Here is an 18,824-nt window from a genome sequence, read left to right as displayed (position 1 = left end):
TGATGAAAAAAATATCTCAAAAAAGTTTAAAATATATTATTATTATTACTATTATTGCTATAACTATTATTATTATTGATATAATAGTAATAAAAATTGTTAAATTTACAAAAAAATTAAATGTTTTATTTTTAACGGATTTTTCAGATTTGAATTTTTATTTACAAGAAAAAAAACTTTCATCACTGATAAATTTGAAAATTCTTCAATAACGAACAAATTTATAGAAATTAAAATATTTTTTGTCATTTACACGTTAATTAAGCTTTGTTTCTTCACAAGTCACATTGTAATGAGTCGTAAACACGAAACAAAAGTATATCAGCTAGAAGATTTGTCATCTTTAGTTGATAATGTTCCAGAAAAACTCCAAGATGCTGTGACTCAAATTCATTATGGGATTATTTCGCATTATGCATACAATAACAGTGGCTATACTTGGTGCAAAGATGATTTTGAGCTAGGAACACCGCTAGGAAAAGGTTTGTGCCATCATAAGCTCCTCAATCAATCATAATTTTAATGTAATTTTTGTGCTGGATCATTTAGGAAAATTCGGAAGAGTTTACATTGCTAGAGAGCGAAAATCAAAGTTTCTTGTTGCCATGAAGATCCTCTTCAAATCGGAATTAGTTAAAGGACGTGTTGAGAAACAAGTCCTACGAGAACTTGAGATCCAGTCAAGATTAAAGTGAGTTATTAAAAATTAATTTAAATTATTACAGTTACGATAAAATGAGCAATTTCAGGCATCCAAATATCCTCCGATTGTTCACTTGGTTCTACGATGACAGAAAAATCTACATAGCACTAGAATTAGCTAGTGAAGGAGAACTGTATAGGCATTTAAAGGCCGCTCCTCATGGACGATTTGATGAGCACAGAGCAGCAAAGTACACATATCAAGTAGCTGATGCATTAAATTATTGCCATTTAAACAACGTTATTCATCGAGATTTAAAGCCTGAGAATTTGCTACTTACTGGCGATGACAATGTAAAACTTGGTGAGAAACAAATTAACTAATTAAATATTTGCAATTACTAATTATGGGTAATTACAGCTGATTTTGGATGGTCCGCACATACACTTTCAAATAAACGTAAAACAATGTGTGGAACCTTGGATTATTTGCCACCAGAGATGATTGAAGGCAAATCATATGACGATAGTGTTGATCAATGGTGCTTAGGAGTTTTATGCTATGAATTTCTTGTTGGAAGTCCACCGTTTGAGTCAGATGATTCTGAAAAGACTTATGCTAAAATTAAGCGAATTGAAATTCATTATCCAAGATACGTTACACAAGGTGCACGAGATCTCATTTCAAAGCTACTCAGGCGAAATGGATTGAGAATATCATTGAGAGAAGTTATGGTACATCCATGGATAAAAGAGAATATGAAGAGGCCATTGGACGAAACATACACAGCAGTTTAAGAATGTCTTAATTTATAACAATTAGATATTAATTAGCATGTATTATGTAAAATCAGCTAGTTCCATTTTTCCGTTAAGGAACTAGCATAACGGTCGTTTAAAATTCAAACATTGTAGAAACATTTTGACATTACAATACTCTCTCTCTCAACCAACATTGGAGAGCTTCTCTCTCAGCACTATAGAGTCAGTCTCGTTTTGCATTTTGGACTTAAAACAACAGCTTGTTTTTTTATCTGCATATTATATTCCTATTATTTCTACACAATTTATTTTACACACATTTTTTTCATCTAAAATATTAATATTAATCTAATCTCTAATTCCTTACAACTATAAAGCTGTTCTTAATACTGTAAAATTAAAGGAACTGATAAAATCTAATACGCAGAATATTCACACATTAAAAATAAACCTCAAACAAAACGCAAAAGAAATTTTTTTAAAAAAGATATTTACGTAAATTTTACGGAGAATATACGATTAATTTATAGTAGTAACATAAAATTGTGAAATAAGTATAGAAAGTTATATAAAAGAGTGTAAATTTGCAGGAAAATCCTGTTTGATACATTAAGTGTCTACCTGTTGAACATTATAATTTGATTGTATTAGTCATAACAAAAGTAGAAAACAGCATAAAAAGTAATATAAAAAAAGAATCAGGAAGATAGTACAACAAGAAGAAAAGAAAATAAGTAGAGTACATAACATATACATACTATATAGCTAAGAGCACGTAAACATCTGACGATTTAGTGTATTTTGTGATTGTAATTTTCGTAACTCAAGGATTTTACCCTTAATCATCGTATAACAAGTTTACGGAAATAACCACAGAGCATAAAAAGATGCGTCATAAGAGTGATCAATTCGAAGAAATTGGCAAGCTTATTACTAACTTTGAGACTGAAGATGTCATCATTCAATCGATGAAATTAAAGGAAATCCTCAAGATTTTTACAAAATATATTGTGGATGATAAGACTTTAAGGTAATGATTGTGACACGTCAAACAATTGAAGAATATAATTAATTAATCTACATAACTGCTTTACATTCAGTGATTTATTTGACTTCCTCAACACAAAAGCATTAAAAGACGGTGTCTTTGTATCGAAATTCGTTTCCGTTCTTTGTACTCGACAAATGGATGGATTTAGTGCGAATGGCAAGTCAACAAAAAATGCATGCATCGAAATCTTGCAAAAGAACTTTCAATGTAAGTAAATGTGACATTTTCTCGTCATCAAGAGATTATAAACAGCTTATTTTACGGCAGGTGCTGACCATTATAAACGTGACGATGTCAATAAATTTTATAATTCTATAAAACTGCTCGGAGAATATTTTAATAAAGCCAGAAATTCAAATGGAAGTCCAATAAACATTTTGGGACAATCGCTGCTGAATCTCCTTAATTTGGAACTCGAAAAAGAGCTCAAAACGCTTTTTCATTTTAAAAATGATAACTTTAGTGAACTTATTTTAGCTCAGGTATGACTAAGTGCTTTTAAATCAATGTCACATTCATTATGCTCAATGCTGTTTCATTTTCAGATGGCTCTTAATGGAAATCTCTTAAAAAATCGTCATAAAACAGAAATCGAATTGGTGTTAATGAACATAAGGAAGTGCCTAATTGAAATAAATTCATTAACATCCAAAACAAAAGCTTTTCTTCTCATGACGCTTGATCTCCATTATAGCAGCTTTAGTGACGCAATATCAAAGTCCATTGATAAAGTCTATAAGCCTTATTTGCTGGAAAGTCCAAATATAAATCCAAACTTTTCAAAGGACATGAAAAAATCTGAGGAATCAGAGAAAGTGATAAAAGTGACCAGCAAAATTAATGAAAATTCACCACCGCAGCAGCCAACGACGTCACAAAAATCAACAGTATCAAATGAAAGGAGATACGAAAGATATCCGAGTGTTCCTAAAAGTGTTCCAGTAAAGCCTGTAAGGCCTCCTTTAAGGAAATCTGAGCCAATTTATCACTCAAATAGCTATAATTCTAATACCCACCAACCAACCCAACGATCACAATCAGTTCCTCAAACGCAGCATAAATCACCACAAAAGAAAGTATCACCAAAGGAATTACGTACAAGAACTAACAGTAACAACAAGACATCACCAAGAAATGATAAAGTATCGTCAAAAAGTCCAAAGGCGTTGCATATAGTCGAAAGTGCCATTGACAAATTACAAATTAAAAGTTCAAATGAAATAAAACAAACGTCAAACACATCAGAACCTGTACCTCAATCAGCTAATGATGAAAATTTAATTTTAAAGCAGCAAAATTCCAATGGAAATTCTGTAAAATCACCGAAAAATTCAGATGCGAGCAAAGTGTATTTTAAGGAAGAAAATGTCGAGAATTTAGATTGGAATGGTGAATCATCCTTTGAAGATCCAGAGAAACCAGCCGATCCAGTATCACCGAATCAATATTCTAGCTCGTTCCTAAATTTCTTAAGTAACAATTAGTCTAAAGTTTAGATTGTACATAAAAACATGAGTAAAGCTTTTTTATTGTTAAAATATTTTTTTTTTTTATAGATTAAACTTTTTATCGTCAAATCGATTATATTTTTTTCCAACATTAGTTTTATCTTCCTTTTTTTATAAATAAAGTGCTTAGATGTATATTTTTATAAACTAAACTACGGTACACTTGACTAATAATTAACCAGAAAAGGACAAAATTAATTTTTTTTAATACACATTAACATCACTTTTTAATTTCTACTTTAAATGGTTTGAATTTTAGCATTGTTATATAAAAATTCAAGGGACAAGCATGCTGGACATAATGCGTAAGCTATTGTTGATCGAAATTTTTTAAAATTTTCAAGATCGAAAATAACGATTATTAAAAATTCAAATTTTAAAACCATACAGATTACTTAAAACAACAGTTTACTTTGTAAAACTTAGAACCTCACAAATTATATTGCGTGTTTCAAAACCATACAAATTTTATTTTTGGTTTCAAAACCTTTCAAATTATATTGAAACATTTGTGAGGTTCCTATCAGCACTGAATCATTTGACATAGGTAGTCAAAATAAATCTCAAATTTAATTTTCATCAATGCCTTACTAATTAAATCAACGTAAGCTTCATTTACACATCATTATCAAATTTGTTGATCCCTTGATAAAAATCTACAGTAAATGGACAATCACACTAAATCTTGCAATTTGAAAGTCTGAATAATGAAAAAGGTGAGGGATAAAAAAATGCAATAACTTTATCATCTCGATGCAAAAATTTTGTAAATATATATATATATATATCGCGTATCTTATAAAAAGAAGTCATCCAATTTGGCTCAAATTTTGTCTGGCTGATCTGATCATAAGGTATGTAAATTCATTAATGATGCAATGCACAATGTGTTATCATATTTGTAGCTTAAATGTTAAGTTACTTTAATCGTTTTGTTTTTTTTTTTCCTTTAAATTTATCTAGTTTGCTTTAATGCGATCCGTTTTGATTAAATTAGGTTCTTTTAAAAGTATGATAAGTTGATTCCGTAAAGTTCTTGCTATAGAAAATTGTTTAATTGGCCAAGCTGTGAATGGAAATAAGGAAATTGAAGTTATTGTCACTAAGTCATCATCCTTTATTATTGAGTATTACTTACCAAAGTATGTCGCTGCACTTCCTTATCAATTACAAGCTGAGTCTGCTGAGGAGTAAATTTGAGAACAGCTGCAATTACTTTCACTAATGTCGTGCCATTGGCATTAACATGACCCGATAAATACTGTAAAATATATAATTCTTAATATTCTGTATTTTTTGGATGACTATCTACAATTTATGACAAAAATCCAGGCTTGATAGTTCATTCAACTTATAATCAAGACGGTTGCAATCATAAATTCAGATAAACATCCTTAAGTATGCATTAAATTGACTTACTTGGAACAAAATGTTTCTGAGATATTCAAATTCCGTATTGGCTTGAATTCCTTCATTGTGATGCATTGAGACCTGATTTAATGATTATGGAAATTATTAACGTTTTACGAAATAAAAATAATTTATGGTTCATTCTCAAATGACGTCAACAATAGTGTGAAGACATAAATTTGTCAACGTCCATAAGTTAATGACCTTTAAATGCGCACTCACCAGAGTTTCGTCAAGCTGTCTCATCAGTTTCTCATTCGTTAGCTTCAATCTTTCATTTGATTGCTCAAGAATCAGATAATTTTCAACCTTTTGTTCTAAGAACAGATTCTTATTGGACACATCTTCAACTTCTATCATGATTTTCTTCAATTTATCGGCAAGTTCGTCTCGTTCTGTTTTAATGGACGAAATCCCGTCGCTATTGCCAGACTCATCATCGCTCTTATTCGCCGTCTCTTTCACCAGTTGATCATATTTGACTTTTAGCTCATTAAATTCTGAATTGATTTGAGCAAAATGTTGTGAATTTTCTTGTAGCTCTTCAATCTCTTGTGTCATATCTGAAATTCTTCTCTCGCTTGTTTTCTCGAGATTTTCTAATTTTTCAAGAAGCTTGGAATTTTCCATTTGAAGTGATTCATATTTATCGGATGTCTTCATGCTCTCTACTGTATTTAGTTCTTTATCCATTGTAGATATTTTCATATTATGACTTTCGACCTCCTCAATCAATTTTGCTTTTTCTTCTCTCAACGCTTCCATTTCTTTTAAGTTGTCATTGAAATCTTTATTTAAATCACTAATTATGCTCCTACTGCTTTCTATTTCTTTCTCAAGCTTAACCTTTTCATCGTTGATTTGATTGAATTTGTCATTGACCGTTTGAATCTCATTTTGAATGCTTTCAAGTTCTTTTTGAGTTTTTGCATGCTGTTCTTCGACTTCCTTACAATGCTTTTGTAATGCCTCATACTTCTCATCGACTTCCTTGCGTTGATTTTCCATAACTGAATGATTCACTTCCAATTCCTTACAGCGATTTTCCAGCAAATTAAATTTACTGTCGACTTCCTTCTTCTCATTACGTAATATATCCATCTCCATTACCAATTTATCATATTCGCATAACTTAATTTCAAATTCCTTCAATTTTGCTGACAACTCATTATTTTCGGTAATGCGAGACGCGAGCTGTTCCTTCATACCATCATAATCTGATAGTGAATTCAATTTAATTTCCAATTCATTGACTTTTGTGCTCAACTCAATTTTCTCAGCTTGGATATTTGCTGTTAATTTATCACTCAATTCCTTCAAATTTTTAATCACATCATTCTTCTCGTCTATCTCCTTTGATAATTCATTCTTACTCGCCAGCTCGTCTTTTAAATTGCTTAAATCTGTTTGCAGTTGATTGACTAATGTCTGCAAATATTCATTCTGAATTTTAATTTCTTCGTAATTTTTCATTTTCTTTTCGATATCCGTTGCATTCTTATGCAATGATTCGGTCAATGACTGCTTCTCATCTGTCGTTAATTTAAGCATATTTTCCAACTCTGTGAGTCTGTTTTGATTCTTTGCATTGAGTGTGTCAAGTTCACTTTTTAGTGATTTATTTTTCTCACTTAGATTCTTATTGAATCCACTCAATTTATCCATTTCAACCTTCATATTATCAAATGACTTTTGAAGTTCATCTCTTGTAACAATCATTGCTTCATTTTCTGTCTTGATATTGTTAACGACAATTCTCAAATTATCACAACATTCAGTCAAATTTGATTTTTCGGTCTCTAATTGGCTCACTTTTGATTTACATGAATTTAGTTCCTCTTGAGCAAGCTTCAAATCTTCCATCAGGCATAATTTTTCCTTCTCAATCTTTTCATTTGCATCTTGTAATGATCTATACTGATGATCAAGCTGTTCCTTTTCGTCAAATAATCTTGCATGATCACCAGTTAATTGTGTGATTCTGTCATTGAGCGTGAGAATCTCCTCCTCTAATTTACTCGAGTGATTAATTAATCTATCATGTTCATCTCTCAGTGATACCTGATTTTCAGACAGATTGGACTGTAATCTCTTAATTTCATCGGAATTACGACGTGAGCTTTCTTCTAACAAGCAATTCTTCTCAGCTAATTGAGAATTTTCACATTGAATTTCCTGCAATTTTGATTCTAGCTCCTTAACTTTAGTCTGCCATTTATGAATATGATCTTTTTCCAATTTTGATTTACTTTCATTATGCTGTCGCTGAATTTTTTCGATTTTCTCTTCCAATTTTTGTTTCTCAGCTTGAATACTCGAATGACTTGATCTAACTTCCTTTAATTGCTCTTCTAAACGGCCAATTTCTTGAAGAATGTTTGTGACTTGTGCTTTAAGCTCATTTTTCTCTCGAATTTCTCGTTCCAACGTTTTTTCCAAGTCACGTTTTTCATTTTTCAATGAATCAATTTTCGACTTGCAAGTGTCACGTTCCTTTTCAATTTCACCGTACTTTTCTAACATCTCCTCGTGCTTACTTGTTAATGACGACATTTCTATTGATTTATCCTCAATTATTTTATTGAGTTCTTCCTTCGTTTTATGCAAGTTTGTTTCTAATTCAGCCACAGTTTTTCTCATTGATTCCTGAAGTGTATTAATCGTTTCCGATTCCGTACTTTCGCTAATTATTTTAATGCTTTTAATTTCTTCATTTAATAATATTTTTTGTCTTTGAAGCTCATTAATTTCGTCCTTGCATTTTTTAATTTCCAAACTCAAACCTTCATTTTGATTTTGAAGTGATGCTTTGTCATCAGCTAGTTCCTTAAACTTGTTATTTACTTTTTCTATTTTATCCTTCATGTCTTTCAACTCATTATTTACCGTCTTTTTCTCTTCAAACACTTCTTTTAGGCGCTCTTCTAGCTTTAATTTATCATTTGAAACTGTTTCAAAGTCTTGTGCTTGCTTATTAAACTTTTCTTTTATTGCTTTAAGCTCGGTTGTGAGTGATTTTTCATTAACTTCCATTGCTGCTATCATTTCCTTATATTTCTTTACCTCGGATTCTTTATTTTCCAATTCAGAATGAATCATCATTTTATTTTGTGCCATTGTAATGTTGTTCTCTTCCTCACAATTTTTCAATGAATCAATTTCCTTCTGTGAGCTTTCAAGTTGATCTGTCAGCTGTTTTATTGTGCTCTCATGTTTACTGATTTCATCAGTATGAGTTTTCTTTAAATCGTTTATTTCTTTTTCAAGTCTATTGATAAGTTCGTTATGTTCGTTAGACGTGTCTCCTTCGCTTGAGAAATTTATAAGGCTGTCTTCTTTTGATGAGGAACCATTTAAAATGTGATCAGGATTTTCACCAAGCAATTCTAATTTTGTTTTTAATGTCTTAACTACACATTGCATATCATCCATTTCTAATCTTAATGCACTTTCTAAATGAGCTTTTGCTTGTTGCTCTAATTGACATTGTTCCTTTAGCTCACTTATACGACGAAGTGCTTTATCTTGCGTCTCGACGAGAACCTGGCGTGCTTTTGCATTTTCCTTTTCGAGTTCTCTAAATCTCCTAACTATATCCGTATATCGACCTCTATATTTTTGATATTTATCTAGTGAGTTTCTGTACGCTTGATAGATGTGTTCCTTACTAATTTGTTCAAGTTGAGCATCAACTGATGGGGCGAGTCCTGAGTCTTCAGCCTCACTTGCTGATTCCCAATCTGATTGTATGTTATGTGCCTTGAATTAAATAATTTACATAGTTATCATGATGCATGTGCATTACAATTGTATAACTTACAGGCTGCGATTCATAGTGTGGTAAACGAAAACTGACATCACTTGCAACAGATGAATTAGATAATCGTCTTGTACGTTGCTGCGAAGTGAAAGATGTACCGTTATTCACAATTGAAGAACTTTGCGAGGATGGACTGTATAAATCTACACTGACTGTTTTACTGCTACTTGGTGTCGACGAACTATTATTAAGTGGTATTTTCATTGGAGAATTTTGGGGTGTATCTTCACTGAGCGAGAAAAAATTTTCATTTGCTGATGACGAGTATTCGCTACTTTGATTTGTGTTGGATGTGACATTTTCATCAGAATTGGAACTAGAACTTGCCGAACTAACAGCCGCCTATAAATAAACGGAAAAAACAATATTTATACACTTCAATACGATGATTTGAATAAACAATGAATCGCTATAATTTAATTATTTGATTTTCCCTTAGTCCAACAAAAATTATATTAATTTTCCTCGATTTTCCCATACCTGCGCTGTATTTAAGATCTGTTCCCATCGAGCAGGTGATTGCTTTACTTCTTCTGCGATCTTATCCTTAAGTTTCTTGAACATTTTCCTGATATTTAATGGAAAAACTTAATTTTTAGACGAATTATTAGTGAAATATTTTCTTTGCTCTTTCTCACTCACTTTTTTTTCGCGTCTTTTTGCCACGGTTCGCGTCATTTTTTGAAAAGCGCTTTTTCAAAGTTTACTAAGTTTTGTTTACTTGAAAGGATAGAAAAAATAAAGCCGAAAATATTCAACAATTTAAGTTTAATCGTGTTAAATTAACTAATTTTACTATAAAAACATCCTAAAAACGGACTAGAAGGTGAGTTGAGTTGGATAAAATGTGAATTTCAATGGTAGATACTGAATTTATAGGATTTTTTTGTCAATTTGTTAATTGTTGAAATCAACATTCTGAAAACAGACATTTTCGTTTCCAAACGTTTATAAAAATGCGCTATTTTCACTTATTAAATTAATATTACTATTTTAACCTTGTTCTAACTCGTTTAAATCCTATTAAAACATTATTTAGGACTATTTAATAATACTACATTATTAACCTCAATTTATAGATAGAAGTGGGATAAAAAAATATCCAGGATGAATCCTTATATGCTGCCTCCGGGGATGGGACCACCCCAATCTCCCTGGACAGCACAACTTATGGCTCAGCAACAGGCAATGATGGCTCAACAAATGCACGCTCAGCAGTTGGCAGCTACTCAAATTCAAATTCCTCCTAGTACAGGAATGGATTGGAATTTTGGAAATCCACCGCCACCAAGAGAAGATACAAAAATCATAAGTGAAGAAAAACTACAAGAAAAGTCACAAAAATGGGCACAACTTCAATCAAAAAGATTTGCTGAAAAGCGGAAATTTGGCTTTGTAGATGCACAAAAAGCCGATATGCCTGCAGAACATGTTAGAAAGATTATCAGAGATCATGGTGATATGACAAGTAGAAAATACAGACATGATAAGCGAGTCTATTTAGGAGCATTAAAGTATATGCCTCATGCAGTCATGAAACTTTTAGAAAATATGCCAATGCCTTGGGAACAAATTCGAGACGTTCAAGTCTTGTATCACATTACAGGAGCTATAACATTTGTAAATGAAATTCCATGGGTAATTGAACCTCTATATATTGCATTATGGGGTACAATGTGGATTATGATGAGACGTGAAAAGAGAGATCGTCGACATTTCAAAAGAATGAGATTCCCTCCATTTGATGATGAGGAACCTCCTCTTGATTATGCTGATAACGTTCTTGATGTTGAACCGTTAGAAGCTATTCAAATTGATTTAGATCCAGAAGAAGACGGCAGTGTTTTTGATTGGTTCTATGAACATAAACCACTTGTTGGAACTCCTCATGTCAATGGATCCACATTCAGAAAATGGAATTTGACATTGCCACAAATGGCCACATTATATCGTTTAGCTAATCAATTGTTGACAGATCTTGTCGACGAAAACTTTTTCTATCTCTTTGATCCAAAGAGTTTCTTTACCGCTAAAGCCTTAAATATGGCAATTCCTGGCGGTCCAAAATTCGAACCTTTAATTAAGGATCAACACTTAGGAGATGAAGATTGGAATGAGTTCAATGACATTAACAAAATTATCATTCGTCAACCTGTTAGAACTGAATATCGTATTGCATTTCCATATCTTTACAACAACATGCCGCTTTACGTTCATCTTTCATGGTAAGTCATATGATTTTTTGATCCTTAATTGTCCACAAGTCCATGCGAATTGGGTAACTTTCTAAGACAATGGAAATTACCTTTGTTTCCGTGGATAGATTAAATCAAAGCAATCAAACTTTACTACAATATGTGCTAATTTTGTGCATGACTGTGTATTGCAAAGTGAATGCCATTTCCTTAATACCATATATTGGGTATATAAGGGCTGAGTTTCACTTATACTAATACAAAACATTTTTTGTTTTGTAGGTACCACACACCAAGTGTTGTTTACATCAAAACAGAAGATCCAGATTTGCCAGCATTCTATTTTGATCCACTGATCAATCCAATTGCTCATCGTCATGGAGTTAAATCTGTTGATCCATTACCAGAAGATGACGAAGAATTTATTCTTCCTGATGAAGTGCAGCCATTTTTGCAAGACACTCCACTTTATACTGACAACACAGCTAATGGAATTGCCTTGTTATGGGCTCCAAGACCATTCAATATGCGATCTGGACGTTGTCGTCGTGCTATTGATGTTCCAATCGTTAAATGCTGGTACAAAGAACATTGTCCACCAGGAAATCCAGTAAAAGTTCGTGTCAGTTATCAAAAGTTGCTGAAATATTATGTCCTTAATGCTTTAAAACATCGTCGACCAAAACCACAAAAGAAACGCTATCTATTCAGATCGTTCAAGGCAACAAAGTTTTTCCAAACAACGACATTAGATTGGGTAGAAGCTGGACTGCAAGTGACAAGACAAGGATATAATATGTTGAATCTGTTGATTCATCGTAAAAATTTGAACTATCTGCATCTTGACTATAATTTCAATTTAAAACCAGTTAAAACATTGACAACAAAAGAGAGAAAGAAGTCACGTTTCGGAAATGGTGAGTTAATACTTTGAAGCTGGGTTTAATCTTTGGATTAAAATTAATCCATGGATTAAAAGTTGCTTATAGCTTAAATTTCGAAACAATTTTACTACGTAAATCTAATAGACATTTATTTACAGCTTTCCATTTATGTCGTGAAATTCTGCGTTTGACAAAGTTGATCGTCGACTCACATGTCCAATACAGATTGAATAATGTTGATGCGTTCCAACTTTCTGATGGTTTGCAATACATTTTTGCTCACGTTGGACAATTGACAGGAATGTATCGTTATAAATACAAGCTTATGAGACAAATTCGTATGTGTAAAGATTTAAAGCATCTCATTTATTATCGATTTAATACTGGATCTGTTGGAAAAGGTCCAGGATGTGGTTTTTGGGCACCAGGATGGAGAGTTTGGCTCTTCTTTATGCGTGGTATTACACCATTGTTGGAAAGATGGTTAGGAAATTTATTGTCACGTCAATTCGAAGGTCGTCACAGTAAAGGAGTTGCCAAAACTGTCACAAAACAACGTGTTGAATCTCATTTCGATTTGGAATTGAGAGCATCCGTTATGCACGATATCGTTGATATGATGCCAGAGGGAATTAAGCAGAATAAAGCAAGAACTATTCTACAACATTTATCAGAAGCTTGGCGTTGTTGGAAGGCAAATATTCCATGGAAAGTTCCTGGACTTCCGATTCCAATTGAAAATATGATTCTACGTTATGTTAAAATGAAGGCAGATTGGTGGACAAATACAGCACATTATAATCGTGAAAGAATTCGTCGAGGTGCGACTGTTGATAAGACTGTATGTAAGAAGAATTTGGGAAGATTAACGAGATTGTATTTGAAGGCTGAACAAGAGAGACAGCATAATTATTTGAAGGACGGTCCATATATTTCTCCAGAAGAAGCTGTTGCTATATACACAACAACAGTTCATTGGCTTGAATCGAGAAGATTTGCTCCAATTCCTTTCCCACCATTATCATACAAGCACGATACAAAATTGTTGATTTTGGCACTTGAAAGATTAAAGGAAGCTTACAGCGTAAAATCACGTCTTAATCAGAGTCAACGAGAGGAGCTTGGATTAATTGAACAGGCTTATGATAATCCTCATGAAGCTTTATCGAGAATCAAAAGACATTTACTCACACAAAGAGCATTTAAGGAAACTGGAATTGAGTTTATGGACTTGTACAGTCATTTAATTCCAGTTTATGATGTAGAACCTTTAGAAAAGATCACAGATGCATATCTTGATCAATATTTATGGTATGAAGCAGATAAACGTCGTCTATTCCCTCCATGGATTAAACCTAGCGACACAGAACCTCCACCGCTTTTAGTCTATAAATTCTGTCAAGGTAAGTTTCATTTTGTTCCTTCTTATTTGCGTAAAAATGGTTTTATATAGATATTTTGGTGATTATTGTGAACGTGTGCTTTGTAGCATAGAGATTAGATTTGATTTGTCCCCTTGTTACAAACCTCACGCTTACGGTAAGTCTTTTGACAACAGAATAATGTAGAGCACATCAGTAACTATTAGATTTTATTATCTGACATAATTGGTAAATAATTAAAATAATAATGAATTTATTTCATAGGAATCAACAATCTGCAGGATGTTTGGGAAGTATCTGAAGGTGAATGTAATGTCCTTATGGAATCAAGATTCGAGAAGTTGTATGAAAAGATTGATTTGACACTATTGAATCGATTGCTTCGTCTTATCGTGGATCACAACATTGCTGATTATATGACAGCTAAAAATAATGTCGTTATTAATTATAAGGATATGAACCATACAAACAGTTATGGAATTATTCGTGGTCTTCAATTTGCTTCGTTTATCACACAATATTATGGACTTGTATTGGATTTACTTGTGCTTGGTCTACAACGTGCTAGTGAAATGGCTGGACCCCCACAAATGCCTAATGATTTCTTGACCTTCCAAGATACTGTCGTTGAAATTTCACATCCAATTCGATTATATTGTCGTTATGTCGATAAGATTCACATCTTCTTCAGGTAAACATTCATCATTTAATTCCTTTAGACGTTAAGTAATTGATAATGTTATTAATCAACAGATTCACAGCAGAAGAAGCAAGAGACTTGATTCAAAAGTATTTGACTGAACATCCAGATCCTAATAACGAAAATATTGTTGGCTACAATAATAAGAAGTGTTGGCCAAGAGATGCAAGAATGCGTTTGATGAAGCATGATGTCAATTTGTAAGATTTTTCACTTCCTTTAAATTATTTAAATTATTAAAAGACAATTTTAATTTTACAGAGGAAGAGCAGTTTTCTGGGACATTAAAAATAGATTGCCACGTTCAGTAACGACTGTTCATTGGGACAATACATTCGTGTCTGTATATTCAAAGGATAATCCCAATTTGCTGTTTAATATGGCTGGATTTGAATGTAGAATTTTACCAAAATGCAGATTACAGCATGAAGAATTCACACATCGTGATGGTGTATGGAATTTACAAAATGAAGTGACTAAAGAAAGAACAGCTCAATGTTTCTTGAGAGTCGATGACGAATCATTAAATAGATTCCACAATCGTGTAAGACAGATTTTGATGGCTTCAGGATCAACAACATTCACAAAGATTGTCAATAAATGGAATACAGCACTTATTGGTTTGATGACATACTTCAGAGAATCAGTTGTAAATACACAAGAATTACTCGATTTACTTGTCAAGTGCGAAAACAAGATTCAAACTCGTATCAAAATTGGTTTGAACTCAAAAATGCCTTCAAGATTTCCACCCGTTGTATTTTATACACCAAAGGAATTGGGTGGCTTGGGAATGTTGTCAATGGGTCACGTTTTGATTCCACAATCTGATTTGAGATGGTCAAAACAAACAGATGCCGGAATCACTCACTTCCGATCTGGTAATTTAATATCTGTAAATATTGGTATTGCCAATTTATTAATTTGATTCTTCGTTCTCTTTGTTTATAGGTATGTCACATGACGAAGATCAATTGATTCCTAACTTGTATCGTTATATTCAGCCTTGGGAAAGTGAATTTATTGATTCCCAACGTGTTTGGGCTGAATATGCTTTAAAACGTCAAGAAGCTAATGCTCAAAGTCGACGATTGACACTTGAAGATTTAGAAGACAGTTGGGATCGTGGTGTTCCTCGTATCAACACCCTCTTCCAAAAAGATCGTCACACACTTGCATACGATAAGGGTTGGCGTATTAGAACTGAGGTAAATATAACGATCATTTCAAATTTGAATTCTAACGGTCATTTTATAATTTAAAATGAACTGAAATGAGTTGAACTCAGAATTACTGAACTAGCATTAAATTCTTATTTTTATTTGCAGTTCAAGCAATATCAAGTCTTGAAACAGAATCCCTTCTGGTGGACACATCAGAGACACGACGGAAAATTATGGAACTTGAATAATTATCGTACAGATATGATCCAAGCATTGGGTGGTGTTGAAGGTATTCTTGAACACACATTATTCAAAGGAACTTATTTCCCAACATGGGAAGGTTTGTTCTGGGAAAAAGCCTCAGGTTTCGAAGAATCGATGAAATATAAGAAATTGACAAATGCACAGCGTAGTGGTTTGAATCAAATTCCTAATCGTCGTTTCACTTTATGGTGGTCACCAACAATCAACAGAGCTAATGTATACGTTGGTTTCCAGGTCCAACTTGATTTGACTGGAATTTTCATGCATGGTAAAATTCCAACATTGAAAATCTCATTGATTCAAATCTTCCGTGCTCACTTGTGGCAAAAGATTCACGAATCTATTGTTATGGATTTGTGTCAAGTATTCGATCAAGAATTAGACGCTTTGGAAATTGAAACAGTACAAAAGGAAACAATTCATCCACGTAAATCATACAAGATGAATTCTTCATGTGCTGATATTCTTCTTTTCCCTGCCTATAAATGGAATGTCTCGAGACCATCACTTTTGGCTGATTCAAAAGATACAATGGATAATACAACAACACAAAAGTATTGGATTGATGTACAGCTTCGATGGGGTGATTACGATTCCCACGATATTGAAAGATATTCAAGAGCCAAATTCTTGGATTATACAACAGACAATATGTCAATTTATCCATCGCCAACAGGTGTTTTGATTGCAATAGATTTAGCATATAATTTGCATAGTGCTTACGGAAATTGGTTCCCAGGTTGCAAGCCTTTAATTCAACAAGCTATGGCTAAAATTATGAAGGCAAATCCTGCATTGTATGTGTTAAGAGAACGTATCAGAAAGGCACTTCAGTTGTACAGTTCAGAACCAACTGAACCTTACTTATCATCTCAGAATTATGGAGAATTGTTCAGTAATCAAATTATTTGGTTTGTGGATGATACTAATGTATATCGTGTAACAATTCACAAAACATTTGAGGGTAATTTAACAACAAAACCAATTAATGGAGCTATTTTCATCTTCAATCCTCGTACTGGACAATTGTTCTTGAAGATTATTCATACATCAGTATGGGCTGGACAGAAACGTTTAGGACAGCTTGCAAAATGGAAAACTGCTGAAGAAGTTGCTGCCTTGATTCGATCACTTCCAGTTGAAGAACAGCCAAAACAGATTATCGTAACAAGAAAAGGAATGTTGGATCCACTTGAAGTCCATTTACTTGATTTCCCTAATATCGTCATTAAGGGATCTGAACTTCAATTGCCTTTCCAAGCTTGTTTGAAGGTTGAGAAGTTTGGTGATTTGATTCTTAAAGCGACAGAACCACAAATGGTTCTTTTCAACTTGTATGATGACTGGTTGAAGACAATTTCATCATATACTGCATTTTCACGTCTGATTTTGATCCTTCGTGCACTTCATGTTAATACAGAACGAACAAAGGTCATTTTGAAACCTGATAAAACGACAATTACTGAAGCTCATCACATCTGGCCAACATTAAGCGACGAAGAATGGATAAAGGTTGAAGTCCAATTAAAAGACTTAATTTTGGCTGACTACGGAAAGAAGAATAATGTAAATGTAGCGTCATTGACACAATCTGAAATTCGTGATATTATTTTGGGTATGGAAATATCCGCACCTTCAGCACAACGTCAACAAATTGCTGAAATTGAGAAGCAAACAAAAGAACAATCACAATTGACAGCTACAACAACAAGAACGACAAATAAGCATGGAGATGAAATTATTACATCGACGACATCAAACTACGAGACACAGAGTTTCAGTTCAAAGACGGAATGGCGTATTCGAGCTATTTCAGCCACAAATTTACATTTACGTACAAATCACATTTACGTCAGTTCCGATGACATTAAGGAAACTGGATATACTTACATCTTACCGAAAAATATTCTCAAGAAATTTGTCACTATTTCTGACTTGAGAGCTCAAATCGCTGGATATTTGTATGGCATCAGTCCACCAGATAATCCACAAGTTAAGGAAATTCGCTGTATTGTCATGCCTTGTCAATGGGGAACGCATCAAATTGTCAATTTACCGAATATTCTACCTTCACATCAATACTTAAAGGATATGGAACCTTTAGGTTGGATTCATACGCAACCAAATGAATTGCCACAATTATCACCTCAGGACATTACAACTCATGCCAAGATTATGTCCGAAAATCCAAGTTGGGATGGAGAAAAGACTATCATCATTACTTGTTCATTTACGCCTGGCTCATGTTCATTAACAGCTTACAAATTGACGCCTTCTGGTTTTGAATGGGGAACTAAGAACACCGATAAAGGTAATTATTGCCATATTTGATAAACCTTAGATTTATTTTATTTTAATAATTAATTTAAATATTCTTAATTCACAGGAAACAACCCGAAAGGCTACCTGCCAAGTCATTACGAGAGAGTTCAAATGTTACTATCGAATAAATTCCTCGGATTCTTTATGGTTCCAGCACAAGGCAGTTGGAATTATAATTTCATGGGAGTACGTCACGATCCAAACATGAAGTATGACTTAATGCTCTCAAATCCAAAAGAATTTTACCATGAAGTTCATCGACCGGCTCATTTCCTAATGTTTTCAAATCTCGAAGATGCCAGCGATGGAACCGGTGCAGATCGTGAAGATGTATTTGCTTAAAAATAATCTATAGATTTATGTCTTGATATAAAACCCAATGAAACAATAAAAAAATAAATAAATAATAAATTTTTCCTCATTTTAAAAAAAAAATAATCGAGTTTTCATTGATTTTAAAAAAATAAATAAAATTGAAGGACAGAAGAAACATTTTGGCGACATAAATTCAATACATAGTGAATGAAAGTGAAAATTTATCTATAGTTGATCACATAAACCATCCCCTAAAAAATAAGCAACGAAACTGACAAAAAGACAGCAGCAAAAATAAATACAGCAAGGCAAGAGAAAAGAAAAGCCGGCAAAAACCACCAACCCTCTTTTGCATGCATTGAAAGGATATACAGTGAAGAGAGAGAGAATTTGCACATTATACACG

The 18,824-nt window shown here is 33.1% G+C and overlaps 4 protein-coding genes across 4 annotated transcripts; 3 read left to right on the top strand and 1 right to left on the bottom strand.

The window, feature by feature from the left end:
* Positions 1-241: 241 nt before the first annotated feature.
* Positions 242-1,611, top strand: LOC139092608 (aurora kinase B-like). The gene is made up of 4 exons (XM_070643083.1): positions 242-482; positions 550-691; positions 750-1,006; positions 1,064-1,611. The coding sequence occupies exons 1-4, from the start codon at positions 293-295 to the stop codon at positions 1,438-1,440; spliced, it is 966 nt and encodes a 321-aa protein (XP_070499184.1). The 5' UTR covers positions 242-292; the 3' UTR covers positions 1,441-1,611.
* A 281-nt stretch (positions 1,612-1,892) lies between these two features.
* LOC139092607 (uncharacterized) lies at positions 1,893-4,157 on the top strand. The gene is made up of 4 exons (XM_070643082.1): positions 1,893-2,434; positions 2,505-2,662; positions 2,723-2,937; positions 3,001-4,157. The coding sequence occupies exons 1-4, from the start codon at positions 2,292-2,294 to the stop codon at positions 3,937-3,939; spliced, it is 1,455 nt and encodes a 484-aa protein (XP_070499183.1). The 5' UTR covers positions 1,893-2,291; the 3' UTR covers positions 3,940-4,157.
* Golgin245 (golgin subfamily A member Golgin-245) lies at positions 4,040-9,757 on the bottom strand. Its single transcript, XM_070643084.1, has 6 exons — positions 9,674-9,757; positions 9,194-9,535; positions 5,596-9,132; positions 5,383-5,454; positions 5,102-5,224; positions 4,040-5,029 (listed from the first exon to the last, which is right to left on the bottom strand). The coding sequence occupies exons 1-6, from the start codon at positions 9,755-9,757 to the stop codon at positions 5,003-5,005; spliced, it is 4,185 nt and encodes a 1,394-aa protein (XP_070499185.1). The 3' UTR covers positions 4,040-5,002.
* Positions 9,758-9,903: 146 nt separating this feature from the next.
* Prp8 (pre-mRNA processing factor 8) lies at positions 9,904-18,512 on the top strand. The gene is made up of 10 exons (XM_070643077.1): positions 9,904-10,019; positions 10,273-11,418; positions 11,671-12,305; positions 12,431-13,675; positions 13,919-14,345; positions 14,408-14,554; positions 14,616-15,235; positions 15,306-15,562; positions 15,683-18,092; positions 18,168-18,512. The coding sequence occupies exons 2-10, from the start codon at positions 10,301-10,303 to the stop codon at positions 18,443-18,445; spliced, it is 7,137 nt and encodes a 2,378-aa protein (XP_070499178.1). The 5' UTR covers positions 9,904-10,019; positions 10,273-10,300; the 3' UTR covers positions 18,446-18,512.
* The last annotated feature ends 312 nt before the right edge of the window (positions 18,513-18,824 follow it).

This window comes from Chironomus tepperi, unplaced genomic scaffold (assembly GCF_022539635.2).
Source record: "Chironomus tepperi strain 1889 unplaced genomic scaffold, CSIRO-AGI_Ctep_v1 contig_309, whole genome shotgun sequence".
Classification (NCBI taxonomy): Eukaryota; Metazoa; Arthropoda; class Insecta; order Diptera; family Chironomidae; genus Chironomus; species Chironomus tepperi.
The sequence above is the reverse complement of the archived record's forward strand: the minus strand, read 5'-3'. Positions and strand labels throughout refer to the sequence as shown.